At 40.3% G+C, this 21,637-nt stretch overlaps 1 protein-coding gene across 5 annotated transcripts in view; it reads right to left on the bottom strand.

Annotated features, from left to right (window-relative positions):
• The window catches only part of sds22 (protein phosphatase 1 regulatory subunit sds22), a 61,511-nt gene that overhangs the window by 22,490 nt on the left and 17,384 nt on the right, over positions 1-21,637 (bottom strand). For 3 of the 5 annotated variants that reach the window (XM_076212653.1, XM_076212656.1, XM_076212654.1), the window contains exons 5-8: positions 19,991-20,153; positions 15,190-15,306; positions 12,152-12,343; positions 11,379-11,548 (exon numbers count right to left, since the gene is read on the bottom strand). In XM_076212653.1, coding sequence (XP_076068768.1) covers positions 11,379-11,548; positions 12,152-12,343; positions 15,190-15,306; positions 19,991-20,153 — 642 coding nt within the window. Of the gene's footprint in view, positions 1-2,930; positions 2,965-11,374; positions 11,549-12,151; positions 12,344-15,189; positions 15,307-19,990; positions 20,154-21,637 lie in introns of those variants that run through there. The other 2 variants (XM_076212655.1, XM_076212657.1) reach the window with 2 other exon arrangements.

The following is a 21,637-nucleotide window of genomic DNA, read 5'->3' as shown; positions in this document are numbered from 1 at the left end:
CACAAGTATAGATTTGAATCACTGTGATGCTATATTCCCTGAGGCTTAACCAAAACTGCAACAGCCTGTGAGGAAGAAATTGGCGATGTTCATGATGCAATGGCATGATGTTGACTAGTCCATGGGAAGAACTCATAGACAGATACTATAGCTGTGCCACTGCTGCAGCACCCTTTGACTGAGCAACATCATCATTGTTGCTAGCAAACATGGTACCAACTTCACTGGGAATGTTATCATCAGTGGCTGGCAAATGCTTCAAGATTAGTGGCATTGGCTCTGCTTATATCATAGGCAAGATTATTTGGCTACCTCCCTTATAAGGGGGAAAAAGCCATTGGTATATGTATGCATGTATATCATAGGCAGCAACGACTGATGCTCCAGCATTGTTGGCACTGTCAATTACATTGGTACTGATGATTACAGCAGCAACAAGCAGTGCCCCAGCATGTTAGTATTGTTATGAACATCTGCACCATTGATGCAGGTATTGACAACTGGTACATCATATGCTCATGTGGGAACTCTGATGGAGATAATTTATTTTATATTATTTGTTTTTGTTTTGTTATCATTTGTCTGTTTGATTTTCATTCATTATTAGTTATATGTCAATTTATTATTATTGACTATTCACCTGTTTGTTTATTATTTAACTATACCTATGCATTTATTTATGTATTTTATTTGTTATTTACATTATTATAGTTTTTATTTACTATTTTATTCTATTAAAGGGGGGTCGCCGATTAAATGAAGCGGCCTTGCTGTGGATGTGCTGTGTCTTGCGACACTGCTTCTGACCCAGGGCGGTGGGCAAGGTGCAGGGATGACCTGTCATCCAGGAGGTGCTCAGATGAGAGGGAGGGTGGGAGGGGTGTGGAGTGTATTTAGGGATGAAATGGGTGGGAGTGTTTTTATGCTTTTCCCTTTTTGGCTACCTCCCTTGAAAGGGGGAAAAAGCCTTGGTATATGTATGTATGTATGTATTATTATCATGATTTTTTTTCGCATCTGACCTAGATATGGACCAAAAGGTCTCATGTTGGCATGCTCCGCCTTTGTAATCCTTATAACTTCACTGAACAATGCAGGGTTGCTCACTAGTATGATTGGCAATGGCAAATGTGCTCTACAAGGTCATCAGTCCTGAATCCAAGAACTCTAGGAACAGTTGGAATGCTTTATCATGGAGCTTCCCCTTGACTATTACTCAGATGCAGGTGTTACAAGATGGCAGAGCTATGCAGGTCCTCCTCTAACAAAGAGCTCATAAACTGATGGTCATTGTCCATTACAACTTCTAGATAATGCTCTCTGGACCACAAACTTCTTGCAAAAAATTGATGATCACAGCAGAAGTAATTGATGGAACAAGGACCAATTTGGACCACTCTGAGTGACAGTCAACTATGATGATGGTGGAATGATTACCAGGCAGAGCAACATTGATTGGTTCCACGATTGGCACAGGGCTTTCTGGCTTCTCACTTTCACATTTTTTCACTTTATCCATTTTCAAAACACCAATATATTTCTCAAACATTTCATCTCAAACATTAAGGAGACAACAAGCAAGTGTCATGAGAAATAGGTATTAACCCCTTCGTGACCAACCCGTCAACCTTATGTAAACAAACGTTTCAAAGCATCCCACGAATGGCTGGAGCCTTATGTTTATAAACACAGACACTTGCCACCACGTGGGTAGAAAGAACCCAGAAACCGAGGCCTTGAGAACCCTTAATACGCAGAGCTTATAACTGTGACACGTGCGTGTCACGGGGAGCACGCTCGGTTCCTGGTGAGTGCACTCAGCCGTGACACGCAGGTGTCACAAAACACGCATCCGGTACTCAAGGGGTTAATCAATTACTTGTTGCTTCACGTTTCACTATGTAGAAGACCTGCAGCCCCACTGTGGCCGACAATGGCCCTCCTACAGATCTCTCTGAGAAGAAACTTGGGACTGATGTCTGCTCTGTATCAGTGTGGGACTGTTTCTATGTTATCAGTTGAAAGTGATACAAGGAGGGGGAGCAGTTACCAGTTGTCAGCTCATTATGTGTGAAGAAGTGTAAGAAATACAGTTCAAGTTGATGGAGAAAAATCTTGGGCCTAGTCTGAAGACCAAGAGTGTCAGTCCTGCATATCCTGATACAGGAGAGGGGGTTGGCAAGTTTTGAAAATGGGCAGCTTCTATGTCTATCTTGCAGGACCATTACACAAAGGTACCTGTCACTGGCCCTAGAAGCATGTATCTGGGGATGTATGCAACGAGAAGGCTGTGACAACGAGTGATTGTGCCACTGACATTGTTAGGAACAGATCTGGAATTTGAGGGAGGCAGTAAAGAAGAGCCTAAATATGATTGAGATGATGTGGATGAAAAGTGTGGTAGGTCTACAAGGAGGGATATGGTGAAAAATATGGAAATGAGGCAAAGAACAGGTGTGGAAGAGTTGTAAGAGTGCCCAAGCATCTTGCCACTATATATTCTCTTTTCCTTTTTCAAAAAAAAAAAAAACACACACCCCTCTGTGAGGGGCACCATCCTAGCCTTCCGATAGGGGGGGAGTTTGTGACGTTAAACCATATCAAACCATATCATTTTTTTCCTTTTTTTCAACATTACTTATTTGTCCCTAAGCTACCATTATCAACCCATCCTTACGTGTGGCAAGGTCTTCTTTGATAAAATTATTTTTTGTACAAACATCAAACTTGAAATTATGAGGACTACCTAAAAAGCACTACATAACTGATTTTGCAAAATATGATTGTTTTACCTTTTTATCACATATATAAATGAGAGAAAAACAGGGGCAACATTAAATACTATGGAAAAAAAAACAGCAAAAAGATGCAGTGACAATAAAAATACAGCATTACAAAACATTCCACACAATATACAGAACACAAATTACAGTAGACTATACCAATTACCTGGATGGCGTGCGTCTATTGTGCAAACACGATAAGAAGAACTGGGTTAGTACTTGTAATATTATACCAAAATTTAAGAACAAGTTATGGGAAAAATTGGGTTAGTGTTTCAAATCTAATACCAAAAATTTAGCAATTTGTTGAGCTGCTACCAAAGTACACTACAAAAAGTGGGAGCAGCATCTTCCCTCTGGGTACAAATCATCTAGAGACAAAACATAATTACAAAACACTAGTCCTTAACATGATTCAGTACAATATTATGAAAGGCAAAATGTACTCTAATAAAAACAATTGTAGAATACAGCACATCAACATGTAAGCTCACATACAAATATACATTACCTTGTTTTGTTATTTTTTTCCTTTCCCACAAATCTTTTCCTCTACTACGGACCAATAAAATGTACCTGCATGTGATGGCTCAGTAAAATGGAATTCACAGAAAATCATCTCCCTGCCACCTGTCAACATCATCCTCGCATCTGGGGTACATACATACATATACCAAAGGCTTCTTCCCCCTACACGGGGGGTAGCCAAAAAGAAAAAGGCATAGAAACCACTCCCACCCATTCCATTTCCTATATATTCCACTCTCCTCCATCCTCCTCCCTCCCTCTTATCTTGACACCTCCTGGATGATGGGTCATCCCTGCACCCTGTCCACTGCCCTGGGTCAGAAGCAGTGTCGCAAGACACAGCACATCCACAGCAAGGCTGTCTTCATAAATTCGGCGACCCCCCCTCTCTGTCCCCCCATGCAGAAAAGGAGACGGGGATAAATCCCTTCGGGCTGCATCAAATTTTTTCTCTTACATACTTCCTCACCCCCCATCCCCCACCCACTCCCCCTCATGCATCACAGTATCATCTATACACAACCCCTCTCCATTCACCCCTATCTTCTGTCCTCTCCCATCCTTCCTCCACAGACATTCCTCTCTTTTATAATGCCCCTTTCACCCCATCCATCCATCTCATCCTAGGACGCTCCCTCATATTCACTACTTCCACACCTCTTTTACTAATCTTTCTTCACTCATTCTTTCCATGTGTCCAAACCATCCTAATATTCTTTTGTCAACCCTATCTCCCAGTTCCCTTTCCACCCCTGTTCTTCTCCTTACCTCCTCATTTCTCACTCTATCCAGCCTAGTAACCCCTATCATACTTCTCAGACATTTCATCTCAAACACATTCAAACTCCTTCTCTCTTCCTCTCTCATGTTCCATGTTTCTGCCCCGTACAATGCTGTTGGCACAATCGCTCCTTCATATAACCTCCTCTTAGCATCCATTCCCAGATGTCTATTTCTCATTACACTTTTCAATCCACCAAGGCATTTACTCGCTTCTCTCAATCTACATTCTACCTCCACTCCCACTCTTCCCTTTCCTGCTACATTTGCACCCAAGTATCTAAAAATATCCACTTCCTCCAGTCATTCACCCTTAATGCTCACTTCCAGCCTGCTGTCACTCTCTCCTCTTGTACATCTCATCACCTTACTTTTGCCCACATTTATCTTTAGCTTCCTTCTTTCACACACCTTCTCAAACTCTGTCACTAATTTCCTCAATCCCTCCTCTGATCCTGCTACAAGCGCAGTGTCGTCAGCAAACAACAACTGGCTCACCTCCCACTTTTCTCCATTTTCTTTAATCATCTCCAACCCCTGACCCACTACCCTTGCATTCACCTCTTGCACCACCCCTTCCATGTAAAGATTGAACAGCCAGGGCGACATAACACATCCCTGACGAAGTCCCACCTTTACCTCAAACCATTCACTCTCTCCATTTCTAATCCTAACACAAGCTCTACTACTGTCGTAAAAATTCTTGACTGCTCTTAACAGCTTTCCTCCTATCCAATATATCTGGGATACAGCCCTAAAATACTGATAACTTTGACTGTATTTCCTCCATCTTTTTCACATAAGGGCTGACAGACAGTAACTGCTCCTCTCCTACTACCATAAGTTGGTGACATAAAGTCCCACACTAAAATAACCAAGACAACAGTCCGATGTTTCTTCCCAAAAAGATCTTGGGGGGGCAGAGAATTACTGCAAGCCACTGTGGAACTGATTTCCAGTCAGTGACTTTCAAGGCAACAATTATTCTTCTCCCCATCACTAAATATCTCAAGAAAATGGGCCACAAAGTTAAGATGTGAGGCTCTCCAATTTAAAATGTGGACCTAAACTACATTCCTACTTTCCTGATCAGCTCTTCCACAGATTCTTTCCCACTTGCACAAAAGAATCCTTACATCTGCACCTCTTCACTTTTCAAAAATCTATTGTAAGAATATTCTACATTCACCACCAAATCTGTATCCTATTCTTATCCCCACCTCCTCCACATTCATTATCTTTCCCTCCCTATCACCATCTATACACCAAAGGGTTTCTTCATTTTAAAGAATGTAGCTAGCCAAGGTGGACAAGGTGCAGGGATGACCCGTCATCCAGGAGGACTCAGATAAGAGGGAGGGTAGAGGGGTGTGGAGTGTATTCAGGGATGGAATGGGTGGAAATGATTTTATGCCTTTCCCTTTTTGGCTACCTCCCTTGTAAGGGGGAAAAAGCCTTGGTATATGTATATGTAGCTAGCCAAGGCCAACACCACCCTACCCATTCCACACCAATTTGTTTCCTTTTCAACTTAGCTCCTTGTGGATGAAGATCCATCCCACTGTCCAGGTCAAAAACAATGTAACAACTCTTTCTCTTCCAACATTCATTCATGTTTATATTCCACTTTCTCCTTTAGTGTTTTGCACATTTAACTGTTTGTGGTGGTCCTCCAAGATGGATAGCAAAGCTGCCCATTTTCGAGCCCCATCAACCCCCTTCACCAAAAGGTGCAGTCCTAAGGGACTGACATTCAGTCTCCAGACTTGCCCAGGTTCTCTTCATATCAACTTTCAATGTATTTCTTAAACTTTTTCATACATGGAAAGCTGACAAATGGCAACTGCTCCCCTCATCCTAATTCTTTCAGCTGGTAAAACAGAAACAATCAATCAATATAATGCACACATCAGTCCAAAGTTTCTTCCTTGATACCTGTGGGAAGACCTGTGGATTTCTACACCCAACTGTGCATACAAGATTAAAAAAGCAGGATGCAATACTCACACAAGGCTTGTTAGTGTAATAGACAGTGTCATGTATTTACCCGGTTGTATCTTACAGGAAGGGGAGCTATGCTCGTGGTGTCCTGTCTTTGTATCTTACAGTGTCTAGTTTGCTCTAAACTTCATGTATAGTTTTTGCATACACTAATATTTTATCCAGTTTGTTTCAGATATCCACCAATCTGTGTGGAAAACAGTTTTTTCCCGGCTTCTTCTATAACTATCCTTTTTGAGTTTATCATGTCACCAATTTAGTAAGTCCTCTCTATCAAGGACTTCTGTGCCTTTCATGATTCTGTAAATGGTCACCAGGTTGCCTCTTTCTCTTTTTTGTTCCAAAGTCAGTAATTTCAATTCAGCCAGTGTCTCCTCATATGACAAATTTGAAAGTGTTGGGGCCATTTCCATGGCTGCTCTCTGGATTCATTCAATTTTCTTTATATTCTTTTTGGCACTATGTGAGACCATTGTGTTTTAGCATACTCTTGTCAAGGCCTTATTAGTGTGACTAGTATTTTTTTTTCTTTTTAAGATTTCTGTCTAAATAGGTAAAAGGGACCTTTATTGATCTTTTAATGTGTGTGGATGTGGTACAGATGAGAGTAAAAGGGAAGAGATAGGCAGTATGTTTGAGAGAAGAAAGATGGATGTGCTGGTTTTGAGTGAAACAAAAATGAAAGGGAAGGGCGAATGTGAGTTTGGGAGTGTAGCTGGTAGGCACTCAGGAGTGAAGAGGGGACGAGGGAGAGAAGGGGTGGCTATACTAGTAAGTGAAGAGGTAAGGAAGTGTGTAGTGGAGTGGAAGGAGGTTTCATCAAGGTTGATGTGGATGAAGGTGAAGCTGGGAAGGGAGATGTGGGTTTTTGTAAGTGCATATGGGCCTGGTAGTGAGAAGAGCGTAGAGGAAAGGGAGGCTTTTTGGGTAGATATAAATGAGTGCATAGAGGGATTAGGGAGAAATATCAATGTAGTTGTATTGGGAGACCTTAATGCTAGGGTAGGAAATGAACCAACAGACAGAGTGATTGGGAAGTATGGAGTTCTGGGTAAAAATCATAGAGGAGAATTGATGGTGATGTGTCTTGAGAGTTGATGACAGCAAATACAGTGTTTAGGAAGAAAGTCGAGCATAAGTACACATGGGAGAGGGTGGTGGATGGAAGGGTGGCAGATAGAGCTTTAATGAACTATATAGTGGTGACCAGGAGTATGGTAGGAAGAGTTAAGGATGTACATGTTCTAAGGGGAGAGAGTGGGGGAATATCAGATCATTTTCTGGTGGAAGGTAAATTGAGAGTGGAGAATAGGTGGAGAAAGAGGAAAAGGGCAGAAGGTTGGGAGGTACTTAGAGTGAACTTCTTAAATGAGAAAGAAAAGGAGAATGAGTATAAGAAGAAACTGAGAGAGGAGTGGGAGGGAGTGAAAGATAGAGTAGACCTAGGAGTGGAGGAGGAATGGGGATGGTTCAAGTAAGGAGTCATAAGGTGTGTAAAGATGGTGTGTGGAACAAGGAGGGCGGGAGGAAATAGAAGGAAGGGTAGTGAGTGGTGGGATGAGGAAGCAAAGAAGGGTGTAGAAGAGAAGAAACAGGCATTCATAGATTGGCTACAAATTAGGATGAGGGAATCGTATGAGAGGTACAAAGTAAGGAGAATGGAGGTTAAGCATAAGATAAAGGAAGCAAAGAGGAGAGCAGATGTGAAATGGGGTACGAGTATGACAGAAAATTTTAAAAGTAATAAAAAGGTGTTTTGGAAAGAAATTAAAAGAGGAAGAGGAGGCGAATCAAGTAGAGAAGAAAAGGTAAAAGATGCAGATGGAGAGATGATAATGGAAGAGAAGGCAGTGAGAGGAAGGTGGGCACAGTATTTTAGGGAGTTGCTAAATGTGAAGGAGGATAGGGAGGGAAAGGTAGTTGCAGTGGGAAGTGCTAAGAAAATGAGTGATGAGTGAGGAAAATGGAGGAGAAATAGGGAAAGATAAAGTGAAAGCAACTGTTAAGATGATGAGAGCAGGTAAGGCACCTGGGTTGGATGGATGCCATGCAGAATGTCTGAAGAAAGGAGGTACAGTTATGGTGGACTGGCTGGTGAGGTTATTTAATGTTTGTTTAACCCCTTCCATACGGTGCCGCACACGTAGGCGTCATGGGGAGCGAGTGTATTCGCGAGGCTGCCATATCGGCGTCTTGATTATATTTATTGTAGTCGCCCCTCCATAATGACATTCTTTCTAATTCTTTTGTAATCGCATTTTCTATGGTTATCAAAATTCACGGGTGAAGAGAGAACGATCGATATAAGCGGTGACTATATTTTATGATGCGAGTATTATTACGACACGTCGTACGGCTGGCATTGGCTGCTGCCACCGAGATCTAAGTCCATGACGCCTACGTGTGCGGCACCGTATGGAAGGGGTTAAGAAAGGGTAGAGTGCCGGTCTTGCTGTGGATGTGCTGTGTCTTGTGACACTGCTTCTGACCCAGGACAATGGACAGGATGCAGGGATGACCCATCATCCAGGAGGTGCCAAGATAAGATGGAGGGAAGAGGGTGGAGGGGAGTGGAATATGTAGGCAATGGAATGGGTGGGAGTGGTTTCTATGCCTTTTTCTTTTTGGCTACCCCCCGTGTAAGGGGGAAAAAGCCTTTGGTATATGTATGTATGTATTGATCTTAGCAAGTTGTAAGATTCTCCAACAATTTTGTTTATCTATTTAGCAGGGGACATGTCATTTGAGATAATTACTACCAGGTCTTTTTCAGATCCCACTTTCTTTACTTCCTTTGTTCTAATTTTATACTGTCCTGCTTTCTTCCAAGCATCTTTTTGCTGGTTCTTTGTCTTTTGGAGTTTCTTTGCTTCTTTCCATTAAAAAAAAAAAAAAAAAAAAAAAAAAAAAAATATATATATATATATATATATATAAAATAGAGATACAAAGACGTTTACATTCTGGTCACAGTGAATATATTTCTTCCTTCACCATATCTCTGTAAACAACTAGGCCTGCTTTCAAATGCGTTTGTTCATGAATCGCTAAATAGCGGGTTCAGAGCATTCGTTCCAGCACGTCTTGCTTCAACTGTGGTTGGTGTGTGAGTTTTTGCATGAAAGTATTGACATGTACTGGGAATAGGTGGTTGCAGATGTTGCTTTGGTGCAGCCAGTTATCATTCTTCCAGGTTAATTTTGCCTTGTTTGTAGCATGTCTTTGTTCATTTTATAAATCATCGTATATCATGCTGTGGAAGCATAGATAAGTGTGGTTCTCATATGTAGTATATATGATGACAAGTTTCATTCTTCTGTCCAAATCCCACACCTTCTCCTATTCCATGTACATTCAGTTCTTATTAACCTTAACTACAAGCTCTTTTGTGTTATGGGAGAAGGTCATGTGCATGTTAAATGTGAGGTCAAATTTTATTTATATTTTTTCAGCGGGAAAAGTTGATTATATAATCTCACCACTGGATATTTATTTAATTCATGGTAGTCAGGTAACAATGTCAATGAAGAGTTCTTAATCTCTTCACTCCGGGGCACATCGCACGTCTGGCAGCACTTAACCTCTTCACTCCGGGGCACATCGCACATCTGGCAGCATTAGCTGCCCGACGTGCGATGTTGCGTCATAATAACCGCATTATTAAAAATAAAGTCAGTGCTCAATTGTTCGTTCTCTTTCACCCATGAATTTTGATAACCATAGAAAATATGATGAAGCCAGTTTAGAGAGAATGGAGGTTATGTAGGTATGACTACAATAAATATAATCAAGACGCCGACGTCGGCATCATCATGTACCCACTTCCTCCTCATGGCGCCTACGTAGACGTCACCATATGGAAGTGGTTAAGGTGACAACATACTACACTCGCATGCTACTTCCTCTTGCTACTGTACAAACCATGACAAACATGTGACATGGAGCACACATTGTCACCCGTGCAGCTACACCTGATGTACCTATGACAGTATAACCCTGCTTGACCCAACCTAACCTAATCCAATACAATTATGTAATTATGCACCATGGGTGACTATCCATGCAGTATACATATCAGCTCCTGGCCACATGTAAAATCATTTCAGTTGTACCTTGATAATAAAAGAGATGAACTCAACTAACAATCTTTTCTTCTCACCTTAGTCCACATCTCTGAACTATTTGAGTAGAAATAACTTCATTCACAACCTTTTGTTTTTCAAATTTCCAAATGTCAAATTATTCTTGCATCACAGAGTAAGAAACTGAATGACAAACTAAGATAAGTTAAATTTATACTAATGTTAAACACATTGCTGAGACGTGTTCTTACAGAAGTCTAGAATACCGTAACCAAAGTCATTTCTACCCAAAGTAGCAAAAACAAGAAGCATGTTAGTGAGAAATGTCTAGTGTCCTGCCACCTTTAGAGGATACAGACATTCTGTTTGGTGTCAGCCATAATTCTAGTTTTGTGAGGCAAGTTTGTTTTCTGGTTGCTATCTTTAAGTTACAGTGATGAGCTATTATTAGGTTATATACATCTGTGAAAACTCTCGTGTTGTACTCTGGGTCTGGGATGGGAAGGTCATGTGTATATGGATTAAATAGCTTTGGTGATAGTATTATCCCCTGGGGAACTACACTGAATAACCCTTTGGTCACCAATTGATAGCTGTTTCAAGATATCCTGCACTCCTTGCCAGCTAGGACGTCTGTCAATTATCTTCTATCAATATTATATCTTCAGGTGGTGACACTGAGGTGATGGAATGAGGACAAATCCTCGAGAGGTATAGCACCCCTGTAAAGCATCATCCATCAGTCCACCACCTAAAGCAGTTCACAAACCCCTTACCTCAACTAGGTGGTGTATCCCTGAGGGACTGACACCTGGTCTCTGGAACAAATGCACCCTAACATGATCCAAAAGCCACTCTACTATAACGTCCTTGTTCACTGATGGTATACATTTCAAGGGAAAACTAACTACAGATATCCTATTCTTACATTAAATTCTGACTTGTGACAAATGAACAATACAAAATTCCCCCATGTTTGTTCTGTAGGGATCTTTTAATGTTTAAATCCTAATACTACAGTATTAGTTCAAAACTCTATACTAAACCTACAAGTTCTGCCTTTCCATCATCTGGTTCTGTACACCCATGAGGAAACCTTGGCCACCTTCATCAAGCAACTCCATTTTTGCTCATCATTTCATAAACAAAACTTCAAAGCTCTCAGTTACTAAAACACACTGATCATTCAGTAGTCAACTCTCACCTGCACAATGTGGCATCTATCTGTGTCAAGGACGGCAGAGCTAGTTTGATCTTTCGTCTATAATTGGCATCTTGCTGGAGGGGGTTGCCTTCCAGGTACACAGTCTGGAGGCCTTTGGCACTTTCCAACTGCTTCAGGTCATTCCAGTCACTGATTTCATTGCCATTAAACTGAAAAAATAAAAACAGAACTTCAAAGAGAGCCAATTAACAAGATTTAGATCTAAATTCATTCTATAAGCAAAGTAAAATATATCTGGGATGTTAAAGAACATCAACAGAAGATTGTAACCCTTTCAACAGTGGGCTCTTACACAAGATTCTTGTCAGCTAAGGGGCTGGTGGTCTCAATTGACTTTTTCCTTAATGAAACAAAACCACAAAGATCATGGCAACATCCAAAATACTAGGGTAAGTCCTGAGCAGTGTAGAAAAGGCTAATCCAAATTTTTTTTTTAGAATCCACCTCTCATTACACCATCAGATAATGATCAGACATTCCTATGCTCTCAACCCTAAACATATTCATATCCACATCTTCCAATCTTCTTTTAGACACCACACATACTTTTGACTACCCTCCCACCTACCATCCTAGTCCATAAATTTCTCTCCATCTTTCTTTTTAAACACTGTATCAGCTGTCATAATTTCTTTCAATACACATCTCTACTTTTCTTCCCTTTTTAGCACAACATACTTCCCTCCTACTCCATCTATTGGCTCATCTACTTTAGCATTTAAGTTCCTCTAAATATATATTAAAAAACTTACCCAGAATTCCTCTAGTTGTGCCAAATGAGAAATATTTTGTATTTTCTTGATGCGATTACTGGCCATATCAAGAGTCTGCAGCTTAGCATTGTTGTCTAGGCCCTCCAGCAACTCGATGCCATTGTGGGACAAATATAGCTGCTCCAGGTTGACCAGACGGCTCAAACCCTCCACTTTTAGGAGACGATTGCTCTGTGCCAAGATATCAAAGTTGATTTGATTATTTACTTCAAAGATGTTTACAACATCCCCAAGTATGAATACAACAGATTTACAATGGCAAAGCATGCTGACACAAGAACTTTAAACATTGTCAGATGCAGTAAATAATAATAAATAAACAAAAACAAAACAGGTACTAAGATTCAACACAATACAATCAACTCTGGTATAATATATTTTGTTAAGCTGATGCTACACAATTTTATTCAGCTGTGGATCATAATACTGAATAGAGGAACAATGGATCATTAACCACTTCAGTACGAGTCAAATTTTTGTGCACAGCATCGGTTGCCATATGTATGCTGCATCATACTACTTGCATTATAAAATACAAAGTCACTGCTGTATTACTTGTTATCTTTTACTCTTTGTAAAGAAATTAAGAGAGGAAGAGGAGGCGAATCAAGTAGGGAAGAAAAGGTAAAAGGTACAGATGGAGAGTTGATAATGGAAGAGATGGCAGTGAGGGGAAGATGGGCAGAATATTTTAGGGAGCTGCTAAATGTGAAGGAGGATAGGGAAGGAAAGATAGCTGCAGTGGGAAATACGAAGAAAATGAGAGTGATGAGTGAGGAGAACGGAGGAGAAATAAGGAAGGATGAGGTGAAGGCAGTTGTAAAGATGATGAAAGCAGGTAAGGCACCTGGTCTGGATGGATGTTATGCAGAATGTCTGAAAAAGGGAGGTTCAGTGATGGTGGACTGGTTGGTGAGATTATTTAATGTTTGCTGGAGAGAGGGTAAAGTACCGGAGGACTGGAGTAGTGCCTGTATAGTTCCTCTTTACAAGGGAAAAGGGGACAAGTGTGAATGTAGTAATTTCAGAGGGACTAGCCTGTTGAGTGTAGTAGGGAAGGCTTATGGGAGAATCTTAATTGAGAGGATTAGGAGAGGAACAGAAGGAGTAATTGGTGAGGAACAGTGTGGATTTAGGACGGGTAGAGGTTGTGTAGATCAGATCTTTGTGTAAGACAGATATGTGAGAAAGCTATAGGAAAGGGGAAGGATGTTTTTTGGGCATTTATGGATTTGGAAAAGGCTTATGAAAAGGTAGACAGAAAGGCACTGTGGGGAGGTTATGCAGATTTATGGGATAGGAGGAAAAGCTTTGGGGAGCTGTCAAGAGTTTTTATGTGAGTAGTAGAGCATGTGTTAGGATTGGAAATGGAGAGAGTGAGTGGTTTGAAGTAAAGGTGGGACTTCGTCAAGGATGCGTTATGTCGCCCTGGCTGTTCAACTTATACATGGATGGGGTGGTGCGAGAGGTGAATGCTAGGGTAGTGAGTCAGGGATTGGAGATGGTTAAAGAAAATGGAGAAAAGTGGGAGGTGAGCCAGCTGTTGTTTGCGGACGACACTGCGTTTGTGGCAGGGTCAGAGGAGGGATTGAGGAAGCTGGTGGCAGAGTTTGGGAGAGTATGTGATAGAAGAAAGCTAAAGATAAATGTGGGTAAAAGTAAGGTGATGAGATGTACAAGGGGTGAAATGGGCAGTAGACTGGAAGTGAGCATTAAGGGAGAGCGACTGGAGGAAGTGGATAGTTTTAGATACTTGGGTGCAAGTGTAGCAGGAAAAGGTGGAGTGAAGGTGGAGGTAGAATGTAGATTGAGAGAGCGAGTAAATGCCTTGGTGGTTTAAAGAGTGTAATGAGAAATAGGACATTTGGGAATGGATGCGAAGAGGAGACTGTATGAAGGAGTGATTGTGCCAACAGCACTGTATGGGGCAGAAACGTGGAACATAAGAGAAGAAGAGAGAAGGAGTTTGAATGTGTTTTGAGATGAGGTGTCTGAGAAGTATGGTGGGGGTTACTAGGCTAGATAGAGTGAGAAATGAGGAGGTGAGGAGGAGAACAGGGGGTGAAAAAGGAAATTGGGAGAGAGGGTTGATGAAAGAATATTAGGATGGTTTGGACACATGGAAAGAATGAGTGAAGAAAGACTAGTAAAAGAGGTATGGAAGGCAGATGTGGAGGGAGTGAACATGAGGGGACGTCCTAGGATGAGGTGGATGGATGGGGTGAAGGGGGCTTTGGGGAAGAGGGGAATGTCTGTTGAGGAAGGAAGGGAGAGGACGGAAGACAGAGGTGAGTGGAGAAATGGTTGTTATATGGATGATGTTGTGACTGCATGAGGAGGAAATAGGCGGGGGGGGTGGGGGGTGGGGTAGTATGTTGTGAGTAAATTTTGACGCAGCCCGAAGGGATTTCTCCCCGTCCTCTCCTTATATGCAAAGGGGGACGGAGAGGGGGGGTCGCCGATTAAATGAAGCGGCCTTGCTGTGGATGTACTGTGTCTTGCGACACTGCTTCTGACCCAGGGCGGTGGGCAGGGTTCAGGGATGACCCGTCATCCAGGAGGTGCTCAGATGAGAGGAAGGGTGGGAGGGGTGTGGAGTGTATTTAGGGATGAATTGGGTGGGAGTGTTTTTATGCCTTTCCTTTTGTGGCTACCTCCCTTGGAAGGGGGAAAAAGCCTTGGTATATGTATGTAATAATAAACACAGAAAACATGATCAAACCAGTTCACAGAATCTGGGGGTAACACATGTACAATTGCAAACAAATATATGTAATAAAGACGCCAATGCCGGCATCCTTGTGTAACACACGCCTCATTGACTCCTACATTGACATCATCATACTGAAATGGTTAAGCACACCTCTCTTCAGTCCCAGCTTTTTTTACGAATATATATATATTATGAATTTGTTCAAAGAAGACCACCAAATGAACTATCTTGATCACGTTAACAAGGTAACACCTCATCCTTTAAGTAGTTCTTCATTACACATTACAAGATGTACCCTCCTTACCTGGATACTAAGAATCTCTAAGTTAATTAGAGAGTCAAGATTTTGAAGTCGAGTTATCTTATTCTTCCCAACAAACAGGCTCTTCAAATTGGTCATTCCATCCAAATTCTCTATTACCTGCAAGAACCACATTCAGATATTGACAAAAAACCTATTACTCAAGTGTACATCTTCACACAAATGAACTTTACACAATGGCTTACAATATCACAATTATTGATTACAGTATAGGGCAGCTTTAACATGTTTCTCCATAGTACATTATTACTGCACAGTAAATATATGTGCCATGTGTATGTATGTATGTATGTATGTATGTATGTACACACATATATATATATATATATATATATATATATATATATATATATATGTATATATATATATATATATATATATATATATATATATATATATAAGTATACGCATCTTAATCTTAATTTACTACTATAATTGTTTGTATTAGAGACTATACATGCACAATTCTTTGTTGAGCAGTCAGGCTCATGTGACCATAACTATATGTCATCAACAAGACTTGTATCTATGAAAAATCATCAGAGCAAACCTTCTTAGGTCTTTTTCATTTCTAAACTTAAATCTAACAAAATTTATTGTTTGGTGGAAATTCAGATATCCATGGCATCACTAACTGAAGCAGATGCCACAAACAATTCTAAGAGCTCTCGCTATTAATGCATACTAACAGATTGAGAAGATATCTTCAACTATTTCACTACTTGCACTACAAGACTACTGCAGCTTAACCTGTGCAATCATTCCATTACCCTCCCTACAATAATTCAAACCACTACAGTGATGAAACAAGAAAGCAATGACATGCAAAGCAAGTACTGATACAGGAAAGTAAAGCTACATATGCACAAAAACATGCAACCAAATAATATATACATGCTGTAGACTAAACCACACCTGATGCTATACCATAGCATTTTTGAGGACCACAATGGAAATAAGCGTACATGCTTTTTGTGTTATCCTCGGAAATTTGCATTTATTATTCCGAACTATGTGTTCTTGTCATTATTTGCACTTCATGTACATTGATTCATTGCCAAATAAAGTCTATCTATCTATCTATCTTATCCTTGACCCCTTCACTTTGTAACACTAGCGAGTATCAAACTTGTCAAATCAGATATATTCTCCCATTATGGAGGAATAACTGGACAAACTGTTCTACTGATACCGTGTAAACTAGTACTACCTCCCACATTTTCAGTTTGTTGGCAACTAAGCTGGATCACTGACTCGTTTCCCAGTCAGTAAGGAGGGCATGCTGGACACCCAGACACACCCACCCACACAAAACTCGGCAGCACAGTGGCACCATTCATGACCATTAACCCAGTGGTCTGAGTTCAATTCGCATGTGGATGTGTATTTACCTAGTTGTATCTTACGGGAAGGGGAGCTACGCTAGTGGTGTCCTGTCTCTGTATCTCGCAGTGTCTAAATTGTTCTTAAATTCATGTATAGTTTTTGCTCACATCCTTTCATCCAGTTGTTCCATACATCCACCTCTGTGCGTGTGTGTGTGTATTTACCTAGTTGTATTTTACGGGAAGGGAGCTATGTTCGTAGTGACCCGTCTTTGTATCTTTCAGTCTCTAGTTTGTTCTTAAATTCTTGTATGGTTTTTGCACATACTATTGTTTCCTCCTATCCCAGACATCCACCACTCTGTGGAATTTTTTTTCAGATCTCTTCTATAACTATCCTTTTTGAGTTTTTCATGTCCTCTTGTTTTTCTTTTATCCCACTTTAATAAATCTTTTCTGTCAAGGACTTCCATGCCTTTCATGATTCTGTAAATGGCCAGTAGTTCTCGTTTTTCTCTTCTTTGTTCCAGGGTTGCTAGTTCCAGTTTGGACAATCTTTGTATGTCAATTTTGAAAGTGTTGGTGCCATCTTTGTTGTTGCTCTCTGGATTCATTCTAATCTATTTATATTCTTTTTTATACTGGGTGTCCAGTGTCATAGCATACTCCAATCTTGGTCTTATCAGTGTCACTAATATTTTCTTTACCATTACCTCAACCAAGTAGTTAAAGGCCACCTTTACTGATTTTAGTAAATTGTAGGTTTCTCCGACTATTTTGTTTAAATGTTTGTCTGGTGTCATGTTTTTGTGTGTGTGTATTTACCTAGTTGTATATGGGAAGGGAAGCTATGTTCGTAGTGACCCATCTTTGTATCTCTCAGCATCTAGTTTCTTCTTAAATTCTTGTATGGTGTTTGCACACACTACGGTTTCATCTAATTTGTTCCATACATCCACCACTCTGTGTGGAAAACTTTTTCTTTTTTCAGATCTCTTCAGGGCGTCGTGTCGCATCTCATTGTGTGTGTGTGTGTATATATGTGTATGCATGTATGTGTGTATATATGTATATATGTGCTTAGATGTGTATGTATGTATCATACTAACATGTAACAAAAATAAATAAATAAAAATTATTTTTTTCCTTAAAGGGAGAGCAACTCCCCATAAGCTTTGCTTCACGCTCTCCTTTTTCAACTACTAATTTTGTAAAAAATTTGTATATGTGTATGTCTAAATTGTATTTTATATTGTTGAATAAACCTTAACTAACTAACTTTTTTAGTTTGTTTTCATGTCCCCTTGTTTTTTATTTTTTCTTTTATCCCAATTTTCTCTGTCAAGGACTTCCATGCCTTTCATGATTCTATAAATGGCCAATTCTATAAATGCCTTGGGGGATTAAAAAGTGTAATGAGAAATAGACATTTGGGAATGGATGCTAAGAGAAGATTGTATGAAGGAGTGATTGTGCCAACAGCACTGTATGGGGCAGAAACATGGAACATAAGAGAGGAAGAGAGAAGGAGTTTGAATGTGTTTGAGATGAGGTGTCTGAGAAGTATGATAGGGGTTACTAGGCTGGATAGAGTGAGAAATCAGGAGGTGGAAAGGAGGTTGGGAGATAGGGTTGATGAAAGAGTATTAGGATGGTTTGGACATATGGAAAGAATGAGTGAGGAAACACTAGTAAAAGAGGTGTGGAAGGCAGAGGTGGAAGGAGTGAAAATGAGGGGGTGACCTAGAATGAGATGGATGGATGGGGTAAAAGGGGCATTGGGAAAGGGGAATGTCTGTTGAGGAAGGACGGGAGAGGACAGAAGATAGGGGTGAATGGAGAAGGGTTGTGTATGGATGATGCTGTGATGCATGAGGGGGAGTGGGATGGCGGTTGAGGGAGTATGTGAGAAATAAATTGATGCAGCCCAAAGGGATTTCTCCCTGTCTTCTCCTTTTCTACATGAGGGGACAGAGTGAGGGGGGTCGCTTAATTAATGAAGCGGCTTTGCTGTGGATGTGTTGTGTCTTGCGACACTGCTTCTGACCCAGGGCAGTGGACAAGATGCAGGGATATCCCATCATCTAGGAGATGCCAAGATAAGAGGGAGGGAAGAGGGTAGAGGGGAGTGGAGTGTGTAGGGGATGGAATGGGCGGGAGTGGTCTCTATGCCCTTGATTTTTTGCTACCTCCCATGTAAGAGGGAAGAAAGCCTTTGGTGTACATATGTATGTATAAATGGCCAATAGATTTCTTTCTCTTCTTTGTTCCAGGGTTGCAGTTTAGACAATCTTTGTTCAAATGTTAACTTTGAAAGTTTTGAGCCATTTTTCTGGTTGCTCTTTGGATTCTAATTTCTTTGCATTTTTTTTTTGTACTGGGTGCCCATAGTGTCACAGCGTACTCCAATCTTGGTCTTATCAGTGTGACTAATATTTTTTTTTATACCATCACTTCATCCAAGTAATTAAAAGTCACCTTTATTGATCTTAGTAGGTTTTTTCAACTATTTTGTTTATCAGCGGCAGCGCCAGGAATTTTTAGTTGGGGAGGCTAAGGGGGGGCTGAGCAAATTTTTTGGGGGGCTAATAGTAATATGATAATACACAAATATTATCCTCATTTCAGAAGGGGAGGGGGTTAATGGTAGGGCTGGCACTGATGGCTGACGAATCTTTAGCCCTGGCAATTAAAAATTCCACTTAATAAAATTATTTCAATGAGTGTTTTAAATTTTAAATTTGCTCATTTCAGTTGGGGGGGCTAATGGGGGGGCTGGTCACTTTTTTTTGGGGGGGGGCTAAAGCCCCCCCAAGCCCCCCCCTGGTGCCGCCACTATTTATATGCTTGTCTGGGGATATGTCTTTGGTGGTAATTACTCCTAGGTCCTTTCTGGAGCTAAGTTTCTTTACTGCCTTTGTGTGTGTGTGTGTGTGTACCAATGTGGTACCAATTCTAAAGTGGAAATAAGTGCCACTAAACTACTTAATACAGGCATTTCACCCACTTTTTTCTATACAATATTTCATATTAAGGTAATTTTTATATAACAAGAAGGACCATAAGGCTGAAAAGTGTAATAATGTATTAATACTTATATATCTTTAAACCCTGATATCTATGAGCCAACCTTTCTGATGAAGCTCAAAACTATTTGTGCTTAATTTAGGAATTCTCATCAATGGCTTAAACATTGTAAAAAGTATTCTCTGTATAACACACAACACTGTGTAAGGGATTGAAAAAAAAAATCAAGAAAAGATAAACATTAAGAGCACAACACAAAAGAAAGGTGCATCATAGCATACAGGAGAAAATTATTATTACAAGACCCAGCATCACACTATCAAGAACCTCAGGAAGAAAACAGGAAAGAGAAGCACCAAGGAAAACTAAAGAAGCAGCAGCGGCAGAGCAGTAGTAAAACGAGAGTGGCTGTGCAAAGAGGAAGCCCCTACCCTGATTTTGTTGTCGCCAAGCTCCAGGAGCTCAAGACTCTTGAGGTGGTTGACATTTTCGATGCGGGTGATCTTGTTGGCACACAGGAACAGCTTCTTCAGGTTTGTCAAGCCATCCAAATTTTCTATTTTCCTTATTCTATTGAAGGAAATGTCTAAAACCCTATGGCAGAGGCACAAGATGAAATGCCTTAGTTGATTTGGAAGTAAAAATCTAGTGGCTATCTCTCATCTAATCCCTTCAACACAGTAGTATAATGGAGATTGGTATGTTATAACACATTTATAAAGGTTCACTGTAAACCCACTATCGGAGAAATAATAACGGAAATAAAGAGAAACTGTGCTGAAGTGGACTAGATAGTAGTCAAAATATACAGTTTCTCTTTATTTCCCAGGGCGGTGGGCAGGGTGCAGGGATGATCCGTCATCCAGGAGGTGCTCAGATGAGAGGAGGGGTGGGAGGGGTGTGGAGTGTATTTAGGGATGAAATGGGTGGGAGTGTTTTTATGCCTTTCCCTTTTTGGCTACCTCCCTTGGAAGGGGGAAAAGGCCTTGGTATATGTATGTATGTATTATTTCTCCAATAGTGGGTTTACAGTGAACAGTAGTATATCTTATATATTTTGTTCAGCTATCTATATGCACTGTTACTTAGCTGAGCTTGAAGTCTATAGAGATATTATCATTCCAGGATCTCATTTAGTGAATAAAACTAGGTCAACTAAGATAAAATATATCATGTATGCCAACTTTATAAAGTCAGTTAGCAGCTTTAAATAAAGCTCTATATGGCTAATTATGCTATAAAAATCAACAATAAGACTCTTTAAATCTTACAAGCAAATAAACAAGTACAGGTAATATCAATAAAGCCTGTAATTCATGAAAGTCAACAGCAGAATGGCAGCATCAAAATTTATAGCCATATCTGAACATATTACACTAAATAATAAGCAAAATGAAGTTCAAACTACCTATAAATCCTTTAACTTGGGGTAAGCATCATATATTTTATTTTGACAAATGAAAAAATCAATCAATCAATCAATTTGAAGGGCAAGCCAGAACAAAATCTAAAAAGTACACTACTATGCTGAAGGGTCAACCCAACATTATCCAATTCTGATGACTATACTACATAATGGTATCACATTTATACAGATTTTGAGTCCTCTCATTATCGCTTTTCAGCTCAAATTTGGTTATTTTCTTCTTGGATTCATCATGATGAATTTTCTGGGGAGCCATGGTGGGTTATACACTATATAAACATGTTCAGAAAAGAAAAAAAATTGATTGCTCCCTTTGTTTTCCACTCTGTAGGACTCACATGTGAGATGATAATGATGATGGTGATATGGTTTAATGTTGCAAACTCCCCCCCCCCTATCAGGAGGCTAGGATGGTGCCCCTTACAGAGGACTTTGTTGCATGGAATTTAATGAACCACGCCCTTGGTTCAATTTCGTCACCCCATTGATCTTCGCCACAAGTAACCATGCCCTAACTGATTCGGCCAGTGAGGTTTTGCATGGAGATGCTTTCATAACTAAATAACCTAATGTCCTCAATGCAGTTTGATCATAGGGTGATTTTTAGAGAATACAAATGTTGGTGAACTGGAGCGTTCATAACATGTTTGGA

Source organism: Oratosquilla oratoria, chromosome 30 (genome assembly GCF_046742065.1).
Source record: "Oratosquilla oratoria isolate Oo_2021 chromosome 30, ASM4674206v1, whole genome shotgun sequence".
NCBI lineage: Eukaryota > Metazoa > Arthropoda > Malacostraca > Stomatopoda > Squillidae > Oratosquilla > Oratosquilla oratoria.
Note: the sequence above shows the minus strand (reverse complement) of the source record. Positions and strands in the feature narration are given on the sequence as shown.